The sequence below is a fragment of the Anomaloglossus baeobatrachus genome, chromosome 1, assembly GCF_048569485.1.
Source record: "Anomaloglossus baeobatrachus isolate aAnoBae1 chromosome 1, aAnoBae1.hap1, whole genome shotgun sequence".
Taxonomy (NCBI): Eukaryota; Metazoa; Chordata; class Amphibia; order Anura; family Aromobatidae; genus Anomaloglossus; species Anomaloglossus baeobatrachus.
The window spans coordinates 515,052,630-515,077,788 of NC_134353.1; the positions used below are offsets into that span (position 1 = coordinate 515,052,630).

The 25,159-nt window shown below is 43.1% G+C and overlaps 1 protein-coding gene across 2 annotated transcripts in view; it reads right to left on the reverse strand.

Moving 5' to 3' along the window:
* Positions 1-25,159, reverse strand: part of GRIN3A (glutamate ionotropic receptor NMDA type subunit 3A) — an 813,333-nt gene that overhangs the window by 30,668 nt on the left and 757,506 nt on the right. For both annotated transcript variants that reach the window (XM_075316157.1, XM_075316160.1), the window contains exons 8-9: positions 24,681-24,845; positions 19,262-19,335 (exon numbers count right to left, since the gene is read on the reverse strand). In XM_075316157.1, the coding sequence (XP_075172272.1) occupies positions 19,262-19,335; positions 24,681-24,845 (239 nt within the window). The remainder of the gene's footprint in view (positions 1-19,261; positions 19,336-24,680; positions 24,846-25,159) is intronic.

Here is a 25,159-nt window from a genome sequence, read left to right on the forward strand (position 1 = left end):
CAGGAGAGGAAGCAAATGCCCGCTTCAGGGAGCCAAACGCGGCGTCGGCCGCAGGTGACCAGTCCTTCGAATTAGCCCCCTTCTTGGTCAAGGCAGAGAGAGGCGCAGTCAGGGCAGAGAAGCGAGGGATGAACTGACGGTAATAGTTCGCAAAGCCGAGAAAACGTTGAATTGCCTTCAGTCCGGAAGGAGGGGGCCAGTTGAGAATGGAAGAGACCTTCTCTGGGTCCATCTGCAGGCCGGTATCGGAGATTACGTAACCCAGGAAGGGAAGAGAAGACTGCTCAAAGACACAGTTCTCGTACTTGGCGTACAGACGATTCTCTCTCAGTCTTTGTAGTACCAGCTGCACGTTCTCTCTGTGGGTCTGGAGGTCCGGAGAGAAGACCAGGATGTCATCCAAATATACCACCACACAGACGTAGAGAAGGTCCTGGAACACGTCGTTCACTAGTTCCTGAAAGACTGCCGGTGCGTTACACAGGCCGAAGGGCATCACACAATACTTGTAGTGCCCATCGCGAGTGTTGAATGCGGTCTTCCATTCGTCCCCAGAGCGGATGCGGACCAGGTTGTAGGCACCATGAAGATCCAACTTGGTAAACAAACGAGCTCCTCTAAGCCGATCAAACAATTCGGGGATGAGCGGCAGGGGGTATTTATTCTTTACGGTGATTTGATTCAATCCCCGCTAGTCAATGCAGGGGCGCAGGTCGCCCTCTTTCTTCTTAACGAAGAAGAAGCCTGCTCCAGCAGGAGAGGAGGATCTCCGGATGAATCCCCTTGCCAGGTTCTCAGTGATGTAGGCAGACATGGCCCTTGTTTCAGCAGGGGACAAAGGATATATCCGTCCTCGAGGTGGTTTTGTTCCCGGGAGTAGGTCGATGGCACAGTCGTAAGGACGATGTGGCGGCAGTACCTCTGACTCCTTTTTATCAAAGACGTCCGCGAAGGACCAATAGGCCGAAGGCAGTCCTGGTAGGGACTCCGGGACCGGAGGTCGTCGGATGGGCTGTATGGACCTCAAGCAGTTCTCGTGGCAAGAGGGGCCCCATCGGGTAATTTCGCCAGCGCGCCAGCTGACCGACGGTTCGTGTGTCCGTAACCAGGGGAGTCCCAGCAGGATTTGATGAGACATATGCGGGAGGACGTAGAAGGCGATTTTCTCAGTGTGCAGGGCACCGATGTGTAGTACAACAGGCTTGGTGATCCAAGAGATGGTGTCAGAGAGGGGTCTCCCATCTACAGAGGCAATCATGAGGGGTTTGTCGAGTGGAGTAACCGGTACCTGGTACTTGTCCACCGTGGCCTGCTGGATGAAATTGCTTGCTGCCCCGGAATCGAGGTACGCCTCTGCCGTGAACCGCGTCTCTCCCGCTGTCACTTGAACAGTCCACATAATCGGGTCTGAGAGAGTCCCAGCACCTAGGGTGGCCTCTCCTACCAACCCTAGGCTTTGGAGTTTCCCAGCCTCTCTGGACAGGAATGTAGCAGGTGTGTGCCCTCTCCGCAGTAGAAGCAGAGGCCCTTTGCGAGCTGTTCTGCTCGGCGTTGTTCGGACTGCCGCAAACGGTCAATCTGCATGGGCTCGTGGACAGAGACACCAGACGACGCTGACTGAAGTACGGCGGGCTTCTGCGGAGGAGAGGAATGCCGTATCGGACGTCTCTCACGGGACACCTCTTTGGATCGTTCCTGGAATCTGAGGTCCATGCGGGTGGCTAGTGCGATCAGGGCATCCAGGGTGGAAGGAACATCGCGGCCTGCCAGCTCGTCCTTAATACGACTGGAGAGTACTTCCCAGAAGGCGGCGGTGAGGGCCTCATTGTTCCACCCCAATTCTGAGGCCAAGGTGCGAAAGTGGATGGCATATTGGCCCACCGTCAAGGTCCCCTGACATAGCCTGAGGAGTGATGAGGCGGACGCGGCGGCACGTCCGGGTTCGTCAAAGGTGGTTCTAAACGCCTGCAGGAATTCCTGGATGTTAGTAGTTACAGGGTCCTCCCTCTTCCACAAGGGGTTCATCCAGGCCAGTGCCTCACCCTCTAGATGGGACATCACAAACACCACCTTGGCTTGGTCGGAGGCAAACAGGTGCGGAAGCAGCTTAAAGTGGAGGGAGCATTGATTCAAGAAAAATAAAATGTAACTAAACAAAGACGAAGAAAAGAAATTAGCTGAAGACATAATTATCCATCATTATCAAATAAAACACTTACCTACATAAAATGTGAAAGGAAAATAATTACATCTTTCTGGCAGTCAGTTACATTGTCAGAAAGCAAAAACTCTGCATGAAGATGGCAATTAGCATATCTTGATAAACTCTTATAAACAGCAGAAATGAAGATAGTGAAGCGGTGGAAAAACTGAAGAAGCCTTGAGATGCTTTGCCGGCATAAATTGTTTATAATATGGTTAAACAATATAAATCACTTTACTTGTTATAAGTTTACTTGAAGAAAATACCTGTCTGTTTTTATGTTCTCGATAAGTTACAGCCATCAAATTCTAAGAAAACAACTTTGATAATAAAAACCATGGTTACCTGGTATAATATATGCAAATTGAAATAATTTTGAAGATTGTGTAAGTTTAAGTAAATAGAAAAACTCAATAAAATGTAAAAAATTATATTTCTCCATACTAAGATTTACATAAAACTATGCATGACTATTGCTCCTGCTGTGTATATTGTTGTGCATACTTATTTTACCACTATAAATAGATATATAGTATCTGTTTATAAAGGAATAGATGACTATTTATTCTTCTTGTTTCCTGTGATGAACTTACTTTAGAATCCATATGTATTCTTGTTAAAGGACTCATAGACAGGGCCAAAAGACATTTGAATGTCACAGAACAAAATGGTCAGGTTACACCTTCCTCGTCTGGTGTTTTAGCAGGTAGGGAGGATGAGGGCACATTTTTCTGTGAATGTAGTCACAGAGAGGATATGGAAATTATGGCCACCAAAGCCCAGAATTCAGTCCAGACATGCTCCCGAATCCTCCCTTTCACCTGCCCAGCTTAAACCCCTTAGTGACGGAGCTAATTTTCACCTTAATGACCAGACCAAATTTTGCACTTCTGACCAGTGTCACTTCATGAGGTTATAACTCTGGAACGCTTCAACGGATCCTGGTGATTCTGAGATTGTTTTTTTCATCACATATTGGACTTCATGTTAGTACCAAATCTAGGACAATATTTTTGCGTTTATTTATGAAAAAAATTGAATTTTGGCAAAAATTTTGAAAATTTAGCGATTTTCAACTTTTGAATTTTTATACCGTTAAACCAGAGATTTCTGTGACACAAAATAGTTAATAAATAACATTTCCCACATGTCTACTTTACATCAGCACAATTTTGGAAACAACATTTTTTTTTTCGTTAGGAAGTTAGAAGAGTTCAAAGTTTATCAGCGATTTCTCATTTATACATCAAAATTTACAAAACCGTTTTTTTAGGGACCACATCACATTTGAAGTGACTTCGATAGGCCTAAATGACAGAACATACCCAAAAGTGACACCATTCTAAAAACTGCACCCTCCAAAGTACTCAAAACCACATTCAAGAAGTTTATTAACCCTTCAGGTGATTCACATGAACAAAAGCAATGTGGAATGAAAAAAAGCAAAAATTAAATTTTACCTAAAAATGTTGCTCTAACCCAAATTTATTCACTTTTAGAAGAAATAACACAACAAAATGGACCCCAGAACTTGTTCCCCATTTTCTTATGAGCGCGCCGATACCCCACATGTGGTCAGAAACCTCTGTTTGGACAAATGGGAGGGCTCGGAACAGAAGGAGCAATATTTGAATTTTGGAAAGCAAATTTGGCTGAAATAGATTGCGGGCACCATGTTGCATTTACAGGTCCGCTAAGGTACCTAAACAGAATAAACCCCTCACAAGTAATGCCATTTTGGAAACTAGACCCCTCAAGGCTTTTATCTAGGTGTATAGTGAGCAGTTTGAATCCAAGAGTACTTCACAGAATTTGATAAGCTTAGGTTGCCATATTGAAAATTTTCATTTTTTTCACAAAAATGTTGCTTTAGCATCATATTTCTTACTTTTTCAAGAGGCAACAACAAACCGTGGACACAACAAGTTGTTATCCAATGTCTTATGAGCACAGGGATACCCCACATGTGGCCAAAAACCTCTGTTTGGATAAATGGGAGGGCTTGGAATGGAAGGAGCACCATTTGAATTCTGGAAAAGTTGAAATAAATTGCGGGCACCATGTCACATTTGCAGGGCCCCTTGGGTACCTATACAGCAGAAACCCCCCACAAGTAACCCCATTTTGGAAACTGGATTTTATTCAGAAGTATAGTAAGCATTTTGAATCCACAGGTACTTCACAAAAATGTTGTTGTAGCAACAAATTTCTCACTTTTAGGTTATGTGGCCATGATCAAGCGACACGGCGTCTAGTACACAGCGTCAGCCTTCCTGCAGAGATGTGAGTGTTGTCCACGGGAGAACGCAGCTGCCCACGCCCACGATTTGGGTTCAGGCAGCTGTGGCGCTATATGCTACCTGCAGAGAACACTCTTGCCTCCGCAGCATAAATTGACATGCTGAGGCTCGCGGAGAAGAGAAGCACAGTGGGCACTGGAATTCTAAAATTCCTTCTACTGTGCTTCTACTGCACAACGCAGCGTTATGGACGCAGGGAATACACTGCGCCCAAAATGCTGCAAACCCTAATTGTGGGCACACAGCCTAAAATGCTACAATGGATGAATGGATAGATGTCAAACAAATATAACGTTTCACCCCCTGCATATTCTAAGCTGGCGCCCTTTAGTGCCTTTCATGTGGCACTAAAGGGTGCCCAGCCTTGTATTTAGCACCCCAAAAAATTAATAATTAAAATAAAGGACGTGGGGTCCCCCCTATTTTTGATAGCCAGCTAGGGTAAAGCAGACAGCTGTAGCCTGCAAACCACAGCTGACAGCTTCACCTTGGCTGGTGATCAATTTGGAGGGCTCCCCAGGCATTGTTTTTTTAAAAAACAAACAAACAAATAAACGTGGGGTCCCCCCAAATTAGATCACCAGCCAAGGTGAAGCGGACAGCTGGGGTCTGGTATTCTCAGGGTGGGAAGAGCCATGGTTATTGGACTCTTCCCAGCCTAAAAATAGCAGGCCGCAGCCGCCCCAGAATCCATTAGATGCGCCAATCCTGGCGCTTTGCCCCAGCTCATCCCGCGCCCTGGTGCGGTGGCAAACGGGGTAATATACGGGGTTGATACCATCTGTAATGTCACCTGGCATCAAGCCCTGGGGTTAGTGATGTCACGGCATCTAAACAGATACCCGACATCACTAACCCCAGTAATAGAATAGAAATAGAAAAAAATAAAGACAATTAATTTGAAAAAAAAACCTCCCCGAAACATTCCCTCTTTCACCAATTTATTGAAAATAAACAAATTCCGGTCGCTGTAATCCATTTTGGAGGTCCCTCGACGACTCTGGACCTTCTAGAAAATGGGGGGCACGTTCAGGGAACGTATCCCCCATTTTCTGGAAGAGCAAGCTCTCCATGAGAAGTGTGGGTGCAGTAATCTGAGAATACTGCACTCACACTGCCCCGGTCCAACCTAGGGCAGAGTGACCTGCACTAACCTCATTCCAGAATATGAGAGGCATGCTCACAGAACGTACCCCCCATTTTGTAGAACAGCAGGCTCTCCATGTGAGGAGTGTGGCTGCAGATTACTGCACTCACTCTCCCCCGGTCCACAGTGCAGCAGCAAGGTCAGCGTCCCTGCTTGCAAGGATCCAGTTGACAGCCGCTGTCTGCACATGCGCCACCAGCTTTCTAGAAGGAAGTGGAGTGATCGCGGGGACGGAGCAGAAGCCAGGTAACGGGGAAGACCGGGGGCTGACGGGGAAAGACCTGGCGGGACCTGGGGACAACTTTTCTGTCGCATGTGAGTGTCACATACAGCAGAAAGAGCAGGATGAATGCGGCCGCGCGCTACTGTGCGCTGCGCGCCGCCATCTTGCATGCTCCGGAGGGGAGAAGGGGGCGGCTCTGGAGAACCGGAAGGGGCTCCGGGGGACCAGAAGGCTCCAGTGTACTGGAGGAGGGCTGAGGGGGAGGACATTTCCCTGCAATCTGAAATGTTTGATCATTTCAGATCGGAGGGAAATGAATGCAGAGCCGGCGGCAGTTTTCTGTGCGCTTCGGCGCCATTTTGACTATTCCGGAGGGGAGGTAGGAGTGGGGGGGGGGGGTCTCTCCGGTACCAGGGGTTTTGGGGGCACTGGGTGTTTATATTTCTTTTTCATCTGACATGTTTGATCACGTCAGATGAAAAAGAAATCAGTTTTACCGGCCATTTCTTTTTTTTTATGTGATCGTCAGTATACGGTGTATACTGGCGATCACATTATCGGGGTCCAAAAAAATACCCCGATTCATAATCTGGGGGGTCTCAGCTACCCCCAGTAGCTGAAACCCCCGAGATTTTCGGTCGCTGGGGGGCGCTACAGGCTTTTTTCGGCCCGACGCTTTAAAGCGGTGGAACAGAATAAGTACCCTGTTTTGCCGCCGCTTTAAGTTGTACGGCCGTCGTTATGAGATTAATATTCTGAGGAAAATAAGGAGGATTTTAAACTAAGGTGAGTGCCACCATCGTGTTTTCCTTCTGTTTGTGAACACCTATTACATAATCAAGAATTTTCCCTCTTTTATGGATGAAAGGAAAGCTTAAAAGCTGCAAAGATATCAAGTTTGCAACTTCAAATGTACGAACCATGAACCAAGGCAAACTTTTCATCATCAAAGCTGAAATGGACAGAACAGGATTGGATTTAGGGAACTTAGATGGACTCATTCGGAATTTTTCTAGTCCATCAAACATTAGGTGTAGTATTCTGGCAATGATAATTGAAGAAGAAATAGTGTCACTTTTATTCTCAACTGAAAATTGACAGGCACAATCCAGAAATACAATGCAGTCATTGATAGAGTCATCTCGATACAACTACTTGGAGTGGCAATCCATGTCACAGTTTTACAGGTTTACACACCAACAGATGTTAAACTATTCTATGATCAAGTTCAAGAAGAAATCGACAAGACACCAAAATAAGACTTAGGCGGGCTTTGCACACTACGACATCGCAGGTACGATATCAGTGGGGTCAAATCGAAAGTGACGCGCATCCGGTGTCGCAGTCGATATCGTAGTGTGTAAATCCTTTTTGATACGATTAACGAGCGCAAAAGCGTCGTTATCGTATCATCGGTGTAGGGTCCGACATTTCCATTATTTGGCAGCAGCGACAGGTATGATGTTGTTCCTTGTTCCTGTGGCATCACACATCGCTGTGTGAGAAGCCGCAGGAGCGAAGAACATCTCCTTACCTGCGTCACAGCGTCTCACGCTGGCTCTGCGGAGGGAAGGAGGGGGGCGGGATGTTTACGTCCCACTCATCTCCACCCCTCCGCTTCTATTGGCCGCCTGCCGTGTGACGTCGTTGTGACGCTGCACGACCTGCCCCCTTAGGAAGGAGGCAGTTCACCAGCCAGAGCGACGTCGCAGGCAGGTGAGTGCATGTGAAGCTGCCGTAGCAATAATGTTCACTACGGCAGCAATCACAAGATATCGTACCTGTGACGGGGGCGGGGACTATCGCTGCAGCGTCGGTAACACATTGTTACTGATGTCGCAGCGTGCAAAGTACCACTTACTCATTATCATTGGAGAGTTGAATGCCCAAGTGTGCATGGAAAACATAGAATTGTTGGAAACTTTGAACTTCTTTTGTAGGACAAATCAACTGTCCATCAAGATCTTCTTAAAAAGACCACAAATGGGGACTTTACATGTTGAAGGTTGAACTAGATGGACCTTGGTCTTTTTTCAACCTATGTAACTATGTAACTATGTAACATATGGTCATCACCAAATGGGGCCTATAAAAATCAGATTGTGTTTTACAAAGGTGGAGCTCATCGATCATTACTGCCAAATCAAAGCCAGGAGCTGACTGTGGAAGTGATCATGAACTTGTGAGCAGAAAGGTTAAGGCCCCTTTACACACTGAAACTTTCTAGCGATCCCACCAGCGATCCCAACCTGGCCGGGATCGCTACAAAGTCTCTGGTGAGTCTCTGGTGAGCTGTCAAACAGGCAAGCCTGGCCAACGACGCAACAGCAATCCGGACCTGCAGAATGACCTCGCTAGTCATTGGGGACGTTGTAAAGCAGCTTTTTGAAAGGGAAGTCGCTAACGAAGTCGCTGTAAAGTCCCCTTTACACAATAAAACTTTGCTGCACAGCGGGAAACAAAGGACCAAAGAATGGTCCTGAACGATTTGTAGCGATCACAACTTCACAGCAGGGGCCAGGTCGCTGATGTGTTTCACACACTGCAATGTTGCTGGGGAGGTCGCTATTACGTCACAAAACCGGTGACGTTACAGCGATGTCGTTTGCGATGTTGCAGTGTGTAAAGCCACCTTTAGAGTCAAGCTGCACAAAAAGACTAGACAAGAGTTAATTTACAAATCTGATTTGACAAACATACCTGAATTGTTTTGGAATGGTCTGTGCAACCAATTTATTTCTCTGGACATGGATTAAACAAAGCCTTAGGAATTTGGACACATATATTATAACTTAAAAAACTAGGAAGACAATAAACAAGATGCAAAACAGACCCCCGCAGTCATGGTTAACAGAGGAGAGCCTAAAGATTATCGAAGAAAGACGAAAGGTAACAAGCAGGATAGAGACAACAGTAATAAAAGGCTAAAGAGTGCGATTTGAGCAAACAAAGAACTTTATTATTAAAAGATATGTACAGAGATAGAAAACGAAGATCTGAAGGGCAAGACCAGAAAAGCATACCAAAACATCAAAGAGATACTACGAACGTTTCAACTAAGAGTGGGAATCTTAAAAGATGCTAACGGGAACAAACTAACTGAGCCAGAACAGATCAAGGAAAGTTGGAAAGAATATACAAAGCCCCTCTACAAGAACAACTCAGCGATAAGGGAAGAAATAGAGACTGGAAATGATAGCAAACCGAACATTTTAAAAAACAAAGTCGTGGTTGTGATGGTTACAGCCTTACTTTTACAAAGACCTGCCAAAGGCAGAAGAACAGGAGATGTAATTTCTAACATTAGATGGATAATGAAAAAGACCAAAGAATGTAATAAGGAGCTCAATTTTTACTTTACCAAATACAGGAAAGATAAGGAATGTATTAATCACCAGAAACTTTGAAATACCATGAAGAACATGGGTGTGCCAAACCATCTGATCAGCCTCATCAGGAACCTTTACATCGAACAAAAAGCAACAATCTGGAAGGAACATGGTGACACAGCATGGTTCAAAGTAGGATAAGGCATCAGATATGGCTGCATCCTGCCACCATTTCTCTTCAATTTATAGTTGAAACCAAAAGTGTATATACATTATCTAAAAAGACACATATGCATTTTTTTTCATTATCTGACATGAAATCATAATCAACCTTTCCCGTTTTAGGTCAATTAGAAACCAAAATTATTTATATTTGCCAAATACCAGAATATTGAGAGAGAGAAAGACTTTTAAGGCATTTTGTTACTTTCTGCAAAGTCAAAAGTTTACATACACTAGGGGGTACTTTGCACACTATGACATCACAGGCCGATTGCTGCGATACTGAGCGCGATAGACCCCGCCCCTGTCTCAGCTGCGATCTCTTGTGATAGCTGCTGTAGCAAACATCATCGCTACGGCAGCTTCACATGGACTTACTTGCCTTGCGACGTCACTCTGGCCGGCGACCCGCCTCCTTCTTAAGGGGGCGGGTCGTACGGCATCACAGCGATGTCACACGGCAGGCGGCCAATAGAAGCGGAGGGGTAGAGATGAGCGGGACGTAAACATCCCGGCCACCTCCTTACTTCCGCATAGCCGGCATGAGCCGCATGATGCAAGTAGGAGATGTTCCTCGCTCCTGCGGCTTCACACACAGTGATGTGTGCTGCCGCAGGAACGAGGAACAACATCGTAACATCGGTCCTTCCGAAATTATGGAAATGACCGAAGCTACATCGATGATACGATTTTGACGCTTTTGCGCTCGTTAATCGTGTCAAAAACGATTTACACACTCCGATATCGACAGCGACACCGGATGTGCGTCACTTTCGATTTGACCCCACCGACATCGCACCTGCGATGTCGTAGTGTACAAAGAACTCCTAAGAGTACTATGCCTTTAAACAATATGGGAAAGCCCATATGATGATGACATGTCTTTGGAAGCTTCTGGAAGCGGTTTATTGGGAACATCTGAGTTAATTAGAGACACACCTGTGGATGTATTTTAATGCACACCTGAAACACACTTCTTTGTGTAACATCATGGGAAAGTCAAAAGAAATCAGTCAAGATCTCAGAAAGAGAATTGTGGACTTGCCTAAGTCTTGTTTACCTTTGGGTGCAATTATCAGATACCTGAAGGTCATCTGTACAAACAATTATACCCAAGTACAAACAAAATGGGAACGTCCAGCCATCATACCGCTCAAAGGTGCTAAAAGGTGATAAAGGTAAATCACAACAGCAGGACCACTTAATTACCTTTATTTTTGGATCTTCAGATATAGCAGAAACAAAAGAGCTTGCCATTGAATGATATCACCAACACCACACAAGGACCTATGATACTAAGAAGTCCATCAGTTATAAAACAAATGTCACTGACTCGAGTGGAATAACCAAATAAAATATAACCTTTATTCTACACATGAAAATATATTTTTTCCAATTTCGTCATGAGAAGTTCAAGTCTTTATCAAGAGCAACTAAGGTTGCTATATTGGTAGACCGTCTCTATATCTGTTAAGGTCCAGTCACACTAAGCAACTTACCAGCGATCCCAACAACGATAGGGATCGCTGGTAAGTTGCTAGGAGGTTGCTGGTGAGATGTCACACTGCGACGCTCCAGCGATCCCACCAGCAACCTGACCTGGCAGGGATCGCTGGAGCGTGGCTACACGAGTTGCTGGTGAGCTCACCAGCAACCAGTGACCAGCCCCCAGCGCCGCGTGGAAGATGCTGCGCTTGGTAACTAAGGTAAATATCAGGTAACCAACCCGATATTTACCTTGGTTACCAGCGCACGGAGCTACACGTGCAGAGAGCAGGGAGCAGCGCACACTGAGCGCTGGCTCCCTGCTCTCCTAGTTACAGCACACATCGGGTTAATTACCCGATGTGTGCTGCAGCTAAATGTGCACAGAGCAGGGAGCAGCGCACAATGCTTAGCGCTGGCTCCCTGCTCTCCTAGCTACAGCACACATCGGGTTAATTAACCCGATGTGTCCTGCAGCTACATGTGCACAGAGCAGGAGCCGGCACTGACAGTGAGAGCGGCGGAGGCTGGTAACAAAGGTAAATATCGGGTAACCAAGGACAGGGCTTCTTGGTTACTCGATGTTTACTGTGGTTACCAGCCTCCGCAGAAGCCGGCTCCTGCTGCCTGCACATTTAGTTGTTGCTGTCTCGCTGTCACACACAGCGATCTGTGCTTCACAGCGGGACAGCAACAACTAAAAAATGGCCAAGGACATTCAGCAACAACCAACGACCTCACAGCAGGGGCCAGGTTGTTGCTGGATGTCACACACAGCAACATCGCTAGTAACGTCACAAAAGTTGTTCGTTAGCAGCGATGTTGCTAGCGATGTTGCTTAGTGTGACGGGGCCTTTAGAGGGTATAGGCAACAACTAAGGGCTCGCTCACATCTTTTATTCCTGCCCCTATTTTTGGTCTACTCCACGTCAGGGTTTGCAAGCAGCCTGTCACGCTGCTATTGCATGATCTGCTTGGGCCTATTTAAGAGCCTTCTGGATTCTCACCTGTGCTCTGGTATTGACTTTGATTGACTTATGTAGTCTAACCTGTCTACGTGCTGTGGGACTGAGCTGGACTTTGCTGCTCTGCTTTATGGCTTCCATTGAGCACTGGAGTACTGTTTGCAACCTTCCCGGGTCTAGCACCTTCTGTTCCATGGTTGTCAAACTTCTGTATCACTCCAGTGAGTTTTCTGTCAATTACCTGCCAACGGTCTATAGCCATTCTGTGTCCGTCCATTAGTATTTTTTCTGCCTACAAGTCTGCAGTCATCAGTCATATTGTGTCTACTTTAGCATATGGTGTTGACTCGGCTTGCCACCTGTCTGCCAGTAGTCATTTGCCATCTGTTACTTGACTTCGCCCATCTGCAACTCATCTGTCTTTCAGTTTCCTGTTTCCCTGCCTCTTTGTATCAGGTTTCTGTTCATTTTGTTCTGTGATTCTATTCTTGTCCATTATATGTTCCTATGGGTTACCTGTTTATTATTTGCTGAACTTTATTAAACTGTTATTCTGTTTCTTAACATTTGTGTTCAGTATTACCCACAGGGCTGCTGTGCCAGCACCCCTGTGTTTAACCTTACCAGCGGGCTTAGTGCATCAACCTCCACGTTGCTGCACCCCATTATTAGTCCAAGTGCTATCATATATTTTTTCAGATAGCAATTGGACCAAAGTTAAGCTATGGAGCAATGCTGATCACCATTTTTTGTCTCATGCTGATAGTCCGAGACTTACCCTTGAAGGGCTAAAGGTGCATGGAAAACATTGTACTACACTCGGATGACATCCGTATTTCACGGACTCACAATGAAAAAGATGGAAAAATGTTGTTCTGCATCTTCTCTCCAATGTTCTCCGATTCTCTCATTCAAGGGAATTGGACCATACAATGTTGACACTTGGATCAAACTCTGGTCAGAATTTGATCAGAATGTTTTTAGCAAAATCTATCCCAATTCTTTTAAATGAGAGAGTCTACGTTTGTGTAACCCTGGCCTTAGAGGAAGATAAAACTTCTCTATTCCCAAATGATAACATTGTTGGCAAAACCACTTTTTTTTCTAAATAAATTGTTGTAACTTTAGATAAAGTTCAGTCAGACTATATGAGAGATCCACTATTACCTATTATCACTTCTATAATTATTGGCTAAACCTATAGTTTATCATTATTTGGGCTCATGCACAGGAACTTAAAAATCGGAAGAGTGGAATGCGATAAAAAAAAAAATCACATTTCTCGGACGATTTTTATTGTATGAAACAACTCACAAAGAATTGTCAGCTCACCATGCACTTTTGCAGTAGTCAGTTCCTCTTTAGCATGGAAAGGTCTTGGTCCCAGCTGCACATCAGAATGCAATAAATGGAAGAGAATCCAGCACATGGAATAGAGCCGGTTACAATGACATTAAAAGCTTGACTTTAATGTATCCATTTATATTGACAACAGACAAAATAAAGATTCCCAGTTCACATCAGGACTACAAGATCCCAGGTACCTTCAGCTGCACCACAACTAATGTGGTGTACTTAATTATATGTACCAAATGTCCAACTGGGGGTCTGTATGTAGGGGAGACAGGACAACAGCTAAGGACAAGGATGAATTCTCATCACCACACAATTACAGAAAAAAGGATAGATCTACCTGTGGCCAAACACTTTTGTAACCCAGACCACAGCATCATGGACATGAAATTGCTGGTATTGAAAGGAAATTTCAAGTCCCAGAGAGACAGAAGAGTTTGGGAGTACAAACTTATCATGACCTTTGACACATTCAGAGCAGGAATGAATGTGTCACATGGATTTATGTCTTTTTACATCAATTAAGAAAGGGGCTCCTCAGACCATCTGGGGGCATCACAGCCCGGACCAGACCCCAATCATAGAACAATAAAACTTTCACACTGCTTATCTATGAACTGCTGCAATATGTAATGCCACAACTATTTGTCCCCTTCCCATACTGATTGTTCTGCTTCACATAACTTGTCTTATTTACTGCTCCATTCTATGTCCTGTTGTGTATAAATATGTGACTCTTCAGATTTTGTGTTATACTGAGCCTGATGTAGACCTAAGTTGTCTGGAAAGCTTGATATTATTACCATCTTTTCAGTTAGCCATTAAAAGGTGACAACTACTGAAAACTTTCAGTTCTTTTAAACTATTTTTTTACATAGTGATTATTCATTTATTATGGATACATTAAAGTCAAGGTTTTAATTTCATTGTTAGTGGCTCCATTCCCTTAGCTGGATTCTCTTCCATTTATAACATTCTAATGTTATTGTATTGGGCAATTCCGATCTTTAATTTTGTTTTTAGACTGAGACTGAGGAAAAAAATCTCAGCATTGTATCACTAGCACCCATGGAAGTTTATGGGTTCAAGTGACACATTTGACTGCACTGATGTCATCCAAGTGCAGTGCGATATATGCAAGACATGTAATTGAAGAGATGGAGAGATTAATCCCTCCCTTTTCTCTACACCTGTAATCCGATTGCAAGATTGAATCAAAGTTGCATGACACTCAGTAAGGCCGGAGTCACACTTGCGAGAGATTCCCACGAGTCTCGTATCGCATCACCCGGCATCTCCACGCACTCTCCTGACAGGAGCGGATTGGCTGTATGTATTTATATCCAGCTGAGACACTCCTGTCCGGAGAGTGTGCGGCCATGCCGGGTGATGTGATATGAGACTTGCGCGAGTCTCTCGCAAGTGTGACTCCGGCCTAACACTCACAGCAGAGCAGGAGCCAAGGGTCCTAAGCATATTGCATCCTATGCTCTTGCACTGGATGCCATAAGATCCTGCGGCCCCAGCCATAAGTCCGCTTTATACGCAACGACATCGCTAACGAGATGTCGCTGGGGTCACGGAATTCGTGACGCACATCTGGCCTTGTTAGCAACGTCGTTGCGTGTCACACGTACGATCGACCGCTAACGATCCAAAATATTCACCACATCGTTGATCGTTGACACATCGTTCATTTTCAAAATATCGTTGATCTTCTGGGATGCAGGTTGTTTGTCGTTCCTGAGGCAGCACACATCACTACGTACGACACCCCGGGAACGACGAACAACAGCTTACCTGCGTCCTCCAGCAACGAGGTGGGAGTGACGTTCATGCGGCTGCTCTCCGCCTCTCTGCTTCTATTGGTTGCCTGCTGTGTGACGTCGCTGTGACGCCGCACAAACCACCCCCTTAGAAAAGAGGTTGTTCGCCGGCCACAGCGACTTCGTTTGGTAGGTAAGTATGTGTGACGCGTACCTCCGATTTTGTCCGCCACGGGCAGCGATATGCCCGTGACGCACAAACGACGGGGGCGGGTGCAATCGCTAGCAACATTGCTAGCGATTTTGCAGCGTTTAAAGCGCCCTTTAGAGCTATCCTTGCAAAATACAATCTGTAATAATTTTTTATTCATTGCCCTTTGATACAATCAGTTCACTCAAAGTCGGTGATATCTTTATATTGAAGCATAGGTTAGTAATGTAGTGATTGTGCAAATGATGCAATATTATACATTTTTTTTGTGTCCTCAAAAAGTAAAATATGCCATTTTATTTTTTCATTTAATGGAAATTATCACCAAATTTAACAATACAAACTGTTAGCATTATTAGGCTATGTGCGTACGCTGCGTTTTTTTCTGACCACAAAGATGCAGCGTTTTTGGGCCCAAAAAAAACCACACGAAAACACATCTGTGGCAAAAATGCATAAAAAAGTATGCGTTTCTGTTAATTTTGATGCGCTTTTTTATGCATTTTGATGCATTTTTTGATGCGTTTTTTGCTGCGTTTTTCTTTATTACACTCCATAGATAAAAATTGCAGGGAAAAACGCAAAAAAAATTGACATGCTGCTTCTTTGTGGTCACTACAAAAACACAGCAAAAAAATCCCCTGCAACGTGCAGACAGCAAAAATTAAATCTCATAGACTTTGCTGGGGAAGGAAATGCATGCAGTTTTGAGACCAAAACTGCACCCAAAAAAAGCGCAAAATTTCAGGAGAAAAAAGCAGTGTTCACACATAGCCTGAATCCTGCTTTACACGTATCAATTTCTCATGCGATCGCATTAGCGATTGCACCCGCCCCCATCGTTTGTGCAGCACGGGCAATTTGTTGCCCGTGTCGCACAAAGTCGTAAACCCCATCACACGTACTTACCTTCCAAATGACCCCGCTGTGGGCGGCGAACATCCACTTCCTGAAGGGGGAGGGACGTTCGGCGTCTCAGCGATGTCACATAGGGACCGGCCAATAGTAGCGGAGGGGCGGAGATGATAGGGACGTAACATCCCGCCCACCTCCTTGCTTCTGCATTGCCGGCGGCTGCAGGTAAGCTGTAGTTCATCATTCCCGGGGTGTCACACGGAGCGATGTGTGCTGCCTCAGGAACGATGAACAACCGGCGCGCAGAAGGACGTGCGATTTTTAGAAAATGAGCAATGTGTCAACGAGCAACGATAAGGTGAGTATTTTTGCTCGTTAACAGACGTTCGTAGGTGTCACACGCTACGATATGTCAAACGGCGCTAGATGTGCGTCACTTGTGTAAAGCCCGCTTTAGAAAGATCTCCATGACTTGGCAGGGCTTGCAAACCTACTTTGAAAATCCATGTCAGAATGACTGTATAATTTACACATTAAAATCAGCTTTTGTGGCTAGTGGTGGACTATTTAACATGCTTATTTTAATATTGGAATGCAGGCAGGGAAAGCCGCCATTCTGACATGGAATTTTAAATTAAGTGTACTGGTCCTATCAGATCTAAGATATACATTCAGGGTAGAAATGTTTCCACAGTGTGCAGTCTTAGGGCTCATGCGCACGTAACTGCTGATGGATTGCTACTTCCAATAGGTGGTGCTAGAGTTTGTCTCCTTTCCTGGAGAGACAATTTGAATAATTCCCAGAGGGGCATTGCAGCTATAAGTCCCCTCACCACTGACAGCCAGACTGGTTTGTCAGGTCTCCGTAAGGAGACTAGTCTTCCCCCGTGATCCCTACAAAGCTTCTCATAAGCCAGATCAGTTACCCATACTTTGCACTGACGAGGGGCAATCACCCCAAAACACGGTGTCTGCAAATTGGGATTTGGATCTGGCATATATCCTAGGTCATATGAAAAGACTTGTTAAAAAGACCACTTGTGACTTTTAGGATTGCTACTTACAATAGGTGGCGCTAGAGTTTGTCTCCTTTCCTGGAGAGACAATTTGAATAATTCCCAGAGGGGCATTGCAGCTATAAGTCCCCTCACCACTGACAGCCAGACTGGTTTGTCAGGTCTCCGTAAGGAGACTAGTCTTCCCCCGTGATCCCTACAAAGCTTCTCATAAGCCAGATCAGTTACCCATACTTTGCACTGACGAGGGGCAATCACCCCAAAACACGGTGTCTGCAAATTGGGATTTGGATCTGGCATATATCCTAGGTCATATGAAAAGACTTGTTAAAAAGACCACTTGTGACTTTTAGGATTGCTACTTACAATAGGTGGCGCTAGAGTTTGTCTCCTTTCCTGGAGAGACAATTTGAATGATTCTTCTGCAGCGATTTGACAGCATATGTGCGTCAAATCGCTGCAGAAACACTGCAGAATGAATGCAGCATTTTTTTAAATAAAAAAAAAAGCCGATTTCATGCGCTCTGGCTGCTGCCCCCACCATAGACAGAGTGGGAGCTGCATCCAGAATGCAGAAATAATTGAAATGCTGCTTTTATGAACGCACGGATTTGGGTCAAAATTTTAGCATCCAAATCGCTGCGTTCAAAAAAGCATCGTGCACATGGATCATGCACAATCTTCTTAGATTGTGCAGGGGAGGCAGAACGCATGCATTTATGCTGCAGTGCAATACGCAGCGTAAATGCATGTCAGTACGCAACGTGCTCACGAGCCCTTATAGCCATTCCATTCTCCATTTTCCATTTGGCAACAATTATATACCGTATATTTTGCAGTGGGCTACAATTCTTATGAGATATAATTTACCTTGCTTCCTATAAAATTTGGAAAAGAATGTAGTCTAATGCTTAAAAGCACAAGGCTGGATTGTGCAGAATATGCTTACTTTCGGATAAAATTTAGGCTCATTGCCTCTGCTATAACCTTTGGCTATATTATGTACAGGTTTCTATGATGCAGTTTTTTCACTGAAATTTTAAGGTTACCTCTTCTGCATAAGTAGATTGGCTATGTAGGTAGCCTTTGCTAGTCATGCATACTTTCCTTTTGTAAACATTTCTGTTTGTATTATTCCTTTGGTTAACCATAAGGCTCCTTAAGATGTCAGTGTATTTCTTGTACAAGAAGAAAGTCAGAGTTTCATCCCTGTTTTTTGAGCAGAGTTTCATCAGATTTTCATGAGCTTCATCAGAATTTGGTCTGAGTTTCATCAGTTTTCTCTTAGATGGCAAATAAAAGTGTTATCTTCAGCTTCTCCTATCTAAGGCCGGTTTCACAAATCCGGCTTTTCGCTGGTTTGCCAGATTCGGCGCATGCCAGTACAGTGTATACAGTACAATGGTAGCGCCGCAACTTCTGGGTCACATGCTCCGGTCACATGACAGCATGTGACCGGCGCTTGTCGTGCTGCCATTGTACTGTATACACTGTACTGGCTTGTGCTGAATCCGGTAAACCGGCGAAAAGCCGGATGTGTGAAACTAGCCTAACGGTCCATGAAAAATGTTCCAATTTTTTCACAGATCCATATCTGATAATCAGACCAATATCAGACAGTCTCCATATTTGTCCATGGACCATTTGGTAAAAGAAAAGAAATGGACATGTAATCCACCCAATAGATTATAGGTTTGAGTGCCACCCATGAAAAATACAGAATTTGAATGTGAAGAACTGACGTCTCAATAAGCCCGTATATTGCGTTGTTTTTAACTTGTTAAATGTGTAACACATTATAAAAATCCTAAGAGATAGAATATGGTAGATGGTCTACTCTAGGTAAGGCATAGCTAGATGTCAGACCAATAAATCTAGTATTGCTTTATCACTTGTTACCATTCTAATGAGGGTAAATACAGCATATTCTTTCTGGGACACACATTTTCTGCCACATAATAAAATTCCTAGACATGTTTTAGCTTTCAAGATAAGATATTGGTTGACAGATTGGATAAGATCAGTTTTACGCCAGCTGCTAATATTCACAATACAGAAGTTGTGGGAAGTAATATTGCTTATTAAGTGTGCATCAGGATTCGCCTTTTTCTCAGTTTGCAGTATTAATGGAAGATTCAATACATCATGGCACAGATACCATGACAGACACATTAAAAGTACTGTACCTTTTCTCTAGTCGTTTCAGTTTTTGCTGAAATTTCTCTTCATTGAATGATGTGTTTAAAGCTCGATGGAGACGCTGTTTTTTTGACAAAAAAAAAAAAAACGAGAGAAAGACAAAAAAAGAAGCAATAAATCTGTATATGCACAATAACAAATAATTATTTGGCATTGGATTTCTCTGTGGATGTCTACAATTTCTAGCATTTTATAATATTCCAAATATCAAGCTTGAAATAACGAGAAATTGACTTTTCCATGGAAATGATGGCCAGGTTGAAAATTACACTTAAGTGTTCAAAAGACTCTTAAAAATTGTAATGTATTTCCTATGTAACTATATTGCAAGGATGTATTTGAATGTCTTTGTTTATAGCCCTAGTGTGGCTTGTGTGCTCAATGAGGTTTATGTAGAGCCATGCAAATCTTTATTTTCGTGATTATCGAATTAAGAAAACCTTTCATAAATGGTGTCCATTTTGCACAATTGTCATTGTCTCAGAAAATAATTCTCACAACATTGATAATAAAACCCCCACTGTCTAAGTTTTTAGTCAGCTGTCCATGACCAGCTTGAAAGGGAATACTCTATTTAAGGCTTTCTGAATTCATATTGGGGACTTGAACTCTTTAAAAATATGTCTGTGGTACAGATATTATTTATTTTGTTTACAGGGTGGGCCATTTATATGTAAGCACCTAAATAAAATGGGAATGGTTGGTGATATCAACTTTCTGTTTGTGGCTCATTAGTATATGGAAGTGGGTAAACTTTTCAAGATGGGTGGTGACCATGGTGGCCATTTTGAAGTCGGCATTTTGCATCCACCTTTATTTTTTCCAATGGAAAGAGGATCATGTAACATATCAAACTTATGGAGAATTTCCCAAGAAAAACAATAGTTTTCTTGGTTTTTGAAATCACGTTACTCGTTCATTAGTTATTTACAATTTTATGACCACTTATAAAATGTGTTCAAAGTGCTGCCCATTGTGTTGGATTGTCAATGTAAGCATATTATGGGTGTCAGGTCCGAGCATTCCTACATGAACAGTGTCCTGGAAAGTGGATTGGTCATCCTGGGTCAGTTGAATGGCCACCATGGTCTCCCGATCTGACCCCCTTAGACTTTTATCTTTGTGGTCATCTGAAGGCAATTGTCTATGCTGTGAAGATACAAGATATCCAGCATCTGAAACAATGGATATTGGATGCTTGTGCTAGCATTTCTTCTGTGGTGTTGCTAACAGAGTGTCAAAAGTGGGAGAAGATGGTTGCATTGACAATCCAACACAATGGGCAGCACTTTGAACACATTTTATAAGTGGTCATAAAATTGTAAATAACTAATGAATGAATAAAGTTACGTTAAAACCAAGAGCACCATTGTTTTTCTTGTGAAATTCTAAATACGTTTGATGTGTTGCATGACCTTCTTCCTAATGGAAAAAATAAAGGTGGATGCAAAATGGCCGACTTCAAAATGGCCACCATGGTCACTACCCATCTTGAAAAGTTTGTTTTCTGTTTTTACATAAAAGAAAATAATTAAAACCTGTACCACAAATATGATGTATAAGTACTTAGGTGAACATATAAATGTTTTAATCTGAGTATTGGGGTGACAGACTCTGTTTAAAAGGATTCTACATTTTAAGTGATTGTCTTATGAAGACAACGCTTTATCATATACATTATGGTAATCACCAACTATAAGTCAAAAGCTGCTTACAGTGGCTTCTGTTGTACTGATCCCAGTGTATACATGTTGATCACCATTTGTTTCCCTGATGGGTACGAAAAGAAATTCAGAGCTTCTTCTATAGATGTCAACACATCTGTATTAAACACATAACTCTGTAGCTTTCAGCTGATTGCCAGCTTGATTCGGTGTAAAAAAAGGTTACCTTTGTTACTACCCCTCCAAAAAGCTATAAATTAATTAGAAATAATAAAAAATTGCATATTCACCTTCCAGTGGCACCAAAGAGGCAGCTAAGGTCACTCTGAAGGTCTCCACCAGTTCTGGAAGTGGTGTCAGCCCTGTTCGGCAATCCCAGCATTATAATCTTTAAAACAGCAGCAATTTGGTGACTAGAGGAGCACTTGATTGTGAAAACAGTGATGACATGTTCTTCTTGTCACCAAATTACAGCAGCTAATTGTAGGGTGCAGCAGTGTTGGGCATTCCGAACAGGGCAGACACATCTCCCAAAGCTGGTGGAGAACTCCTGAGCACTCTGCGCAGGATATGTGCAGGCTCTAGAAGGTGAGTATGCCATTATTTTTTGTTTGTTTTTAATCAGTTCATGCCTAAAAAAAAAATTACTGTAATACATTCCTTTTAACCCCTTCACGACCTTTGATGGATTTATCTGTCATGGAGCATGTGACGTTAAGCCCCGCCCCCTGCCGCGGGCAGGATGCGGCAATCCGTGCACATATCAGCTGTTTTCAACAGCTGACATGTGTGCCTGCATGTGACGAGTGGAATCGCATTCCACCCATATTACTCTCAAACATCTCGCTGCCAAAGTCTGGCAGTGAGATGTATATATGTGCGGCCATGATTTTCACTTACCGCCGCCCCCACCGGAAGTCACGTGAGTGATCACGTGACTTTCAGTGGTTGCCATGGTGGCACAGGGTCATGTGATGACGCCTATAGCTATGACGAGTCACTTTTGTTTTCACTCGGCCCGGAGCCGAATTAATCAGGAAGTGATCAAATCTGCTGTTTACAGCTGTATAGCTCTGATCAGCAGATAGGGCAGATCGATTGGATAGCTGATCGCTATAGCCCCCTAGGGGGACTAGTAAAATAAAATAAAAAAAGTTAAAAAAAAAGTTTTTTAAAAAAAAACAAAAAAACTCCTAAAAGTTCAAATCACCCCCCTTTCACCCTATTGAAAATTAAAGGGTTAAAAAAAAATATATACACATATTTGGTATCGATGAATTCAGAAATGCCCAATCTATCAAACTATAAAATCAATTAATCTGATTTGTAAACGGCGTAGTTGCAAAAAAACGCCAAAATTACGTTTTTTGGTCGCTGCAAGTTTTACGCAAAATGCAATAACAGGAGATCAAAACGTAGCATCTGCGCAAAAATGATACCATTAAAAATGTCAGCTTGAGACACAAAAAATAAGCCATCACTGAGCCATAGATCCCAAAAAATGAGAACGCTATGGGTTTTGGAAAATGGCGCAAAACGTACTCCACTTTTATTCGACAAGTTTGTGGGTTTTTTAACCCCTTATATACAAGTAAACCTATACATGTTTGGTGTCTACAAACTCGCAGCGACCTCAGGCATCATACCCATAAATCAGTTTTACCATATAATGAGCAAGGTGAAAAAAACATTCCAAAAACTATTCTGCCATCACACTTTTTTTGCAGTTTTTCCACACTTGGAATTCTTTTGCTGTTTTCCAGTACACCCTATGGTAAAACTTATGCTTTCATTTCAAAGTACAACTTGTCTCACAAAAAACAAGCACTCATATGGCATGATTGACTGAAAAATAAAAATATTATGGCTCTCACAAGAAGGGCAGCAAAAAACAAAAATGCAAAAACGGAAAGTGCCCGGGGGCTGAAGGGGTTAAGGCTTATTCAACTAAGCAAGCACCTATAGAGTTATAGGAAACTGTGATAACTCTCTCTGAGGATGGAGTTGTACTGGTTAACAACTCCTGTCCTTTTTTTCAGTTTTCAGGATGAAATGTAAACCATGTACAAAACTTGGCAATATAACTTTTAACCATTACTAAACCCTGATATTATCACCTAACCAACCAATAATCCAATATAAAGGCAACAGAAATTACTATTCCTTATTGCTAGCACATTGTCACGGGTTAAAAAAACTCACCAAAAACAGCCATCAGCCAAAAAGGGCCAAACAGCAAATGCAGTAGCAAACCTCATCTGCTTGCATGTTTAATACCAGTAGCCATCCCCTCCATGATATGGTAGGCTGTGAGTGGTTGTCTCATTGGTATTCTGCACCTATGTTGCCCCTGCCTTTATCATAGAGGGCCGGCTGCATCCTGCTAGTGCATTTGCTGTTTGACCCTTATTGGCTAATAGCTGTTTTTGGCGAGTTTTTGTACTTCTTTTGAATTTATGTCCTATGCTGTGAATTATTTTGAATATAGTGGGGACTCATAAGCATGGGGACCCTTGACGTCAGGTTACAAGCTTACATATTTTGGCCAAAATATGGACCAATACCTCACTTTATTAAATATTTTATATATTTTTTTGGAACAATTTTCTGCAGGATGCAGCCAGGCCCCTTTGTCATGTCTGTCCTGTGGGATGCACTTATATAGTGCTGAGTAGCCCACCTGATCTAATAGTATGGGCATCATCAATAGGCTGTAAGCCAGACACTGTGCATCACATGTACCTTTGTGACTGGCGCCCTATGCAAACCTCATCTGTGTGCATGTTTAATACCATCAACTACCCCCTCCATTAAATGCCATTAAATGGTAGGCTGAGTGTGGTTGTCTTATTGGTGTTCTGCACCTGTGTTACCCCCACCTCTATCATAGGGGGCCGGCTGCATCCTGCTAGTGCATTTACTGATTGATCCTTGTTGGCTAATGGCTGTTTTTGGTGAGTTTTTTAAACTTCTTTTGAATTTATGTTCTATTCTGCGAATCCTATTGTGATGGGTGTGTCATTGGTGACAGAGAGTCCTGTGGTGTCCAGCAATAGAAGGTCACAGCTTTTGGCTGCCCAAAATGCTCCCTGACTTTCTATTATTCCTGTTGTTAGTATGCAATGCACTAGGTATCTCTTTTGCTGGGTTTTTATCCTTTTCCCTTTATGACATGCAGAGTTCCTCTTCCCTTCAGCTGCTAATCATCTGTATTTCCCCTTAGGTTTAAATACTCTTATTTTTGCTGGACTTTTGCTGGTGATATTTACAAGCTCTAGATGCAACTAATCTGTAGGATTGCTGCTGCTCTTTGCTGAACTTCTTCCTGAGGCATCTGGAGATAGGTTATTCATGTGCCTTCCCCATGTGTGATCTCCCTGTGTCTTCTTTAGTGTATAGTGGGGTTGATGAAGAGCTCATCCACCTATTGCTTATCTAAGTTCCAGCTTTAGGGTCATCCTAGGGTCAGGTATTCGGCTCAGTGAATAGGTGTGGAACCTATCTAGGGTGGTGAGGGACCCCAGGGGCCAACGGTAGGTTTGGTCAAGGGTCAGGGTTTCCATTCCTTTTTGCTACTTGCTTGGCACTCCCCCGTACCTAGTGTGACACATATTTGGAAAAGCAGCAGTTAGGAACATTCACCAGGTATATTTTATAAATAACAGATGAATTCTAGTTGTTGTACTTTGTAGTATAGAAACGCAATATACAACTGAACATTACTTGATATAACTATACATACCTGACTAGTGTGGAGCCAATATTTTAATTTTGATTTCTTTTTAATTCTTGGCAAGACCAATCTAAAAACAATATGTTCTCCAATAGTGGTAAGAATAGACACTCCAATTCCTATACAGAGCATGACAAATAGCCCAGAGAAGTGTTTGATGCCCATTTGCAGAGTCTAGGAAAATAAAAAGCATGAAAAATCAATTAACATAATAATTATAGTGCTGCATTATTTTGAGCAGCTGGACAAAATTTATCTTGCTTGAAAATTAAAATGCTGAAGCCAAAGGCTTTCAAAGTACAGTAGATGAAATATCAAAAAGACTTATATTTCCCAAGATAAATCACTGTGTGGAAATATTAAATCTATACATAAACTATTCTGTAGAAATCAGCTTTATATTCATATACTGCAAGATCAACTAAAATAAAACTTTCCTAATTCTATAGAAAAAAGTTAACTCTGACTTAATTGTAAATTAATTCAAG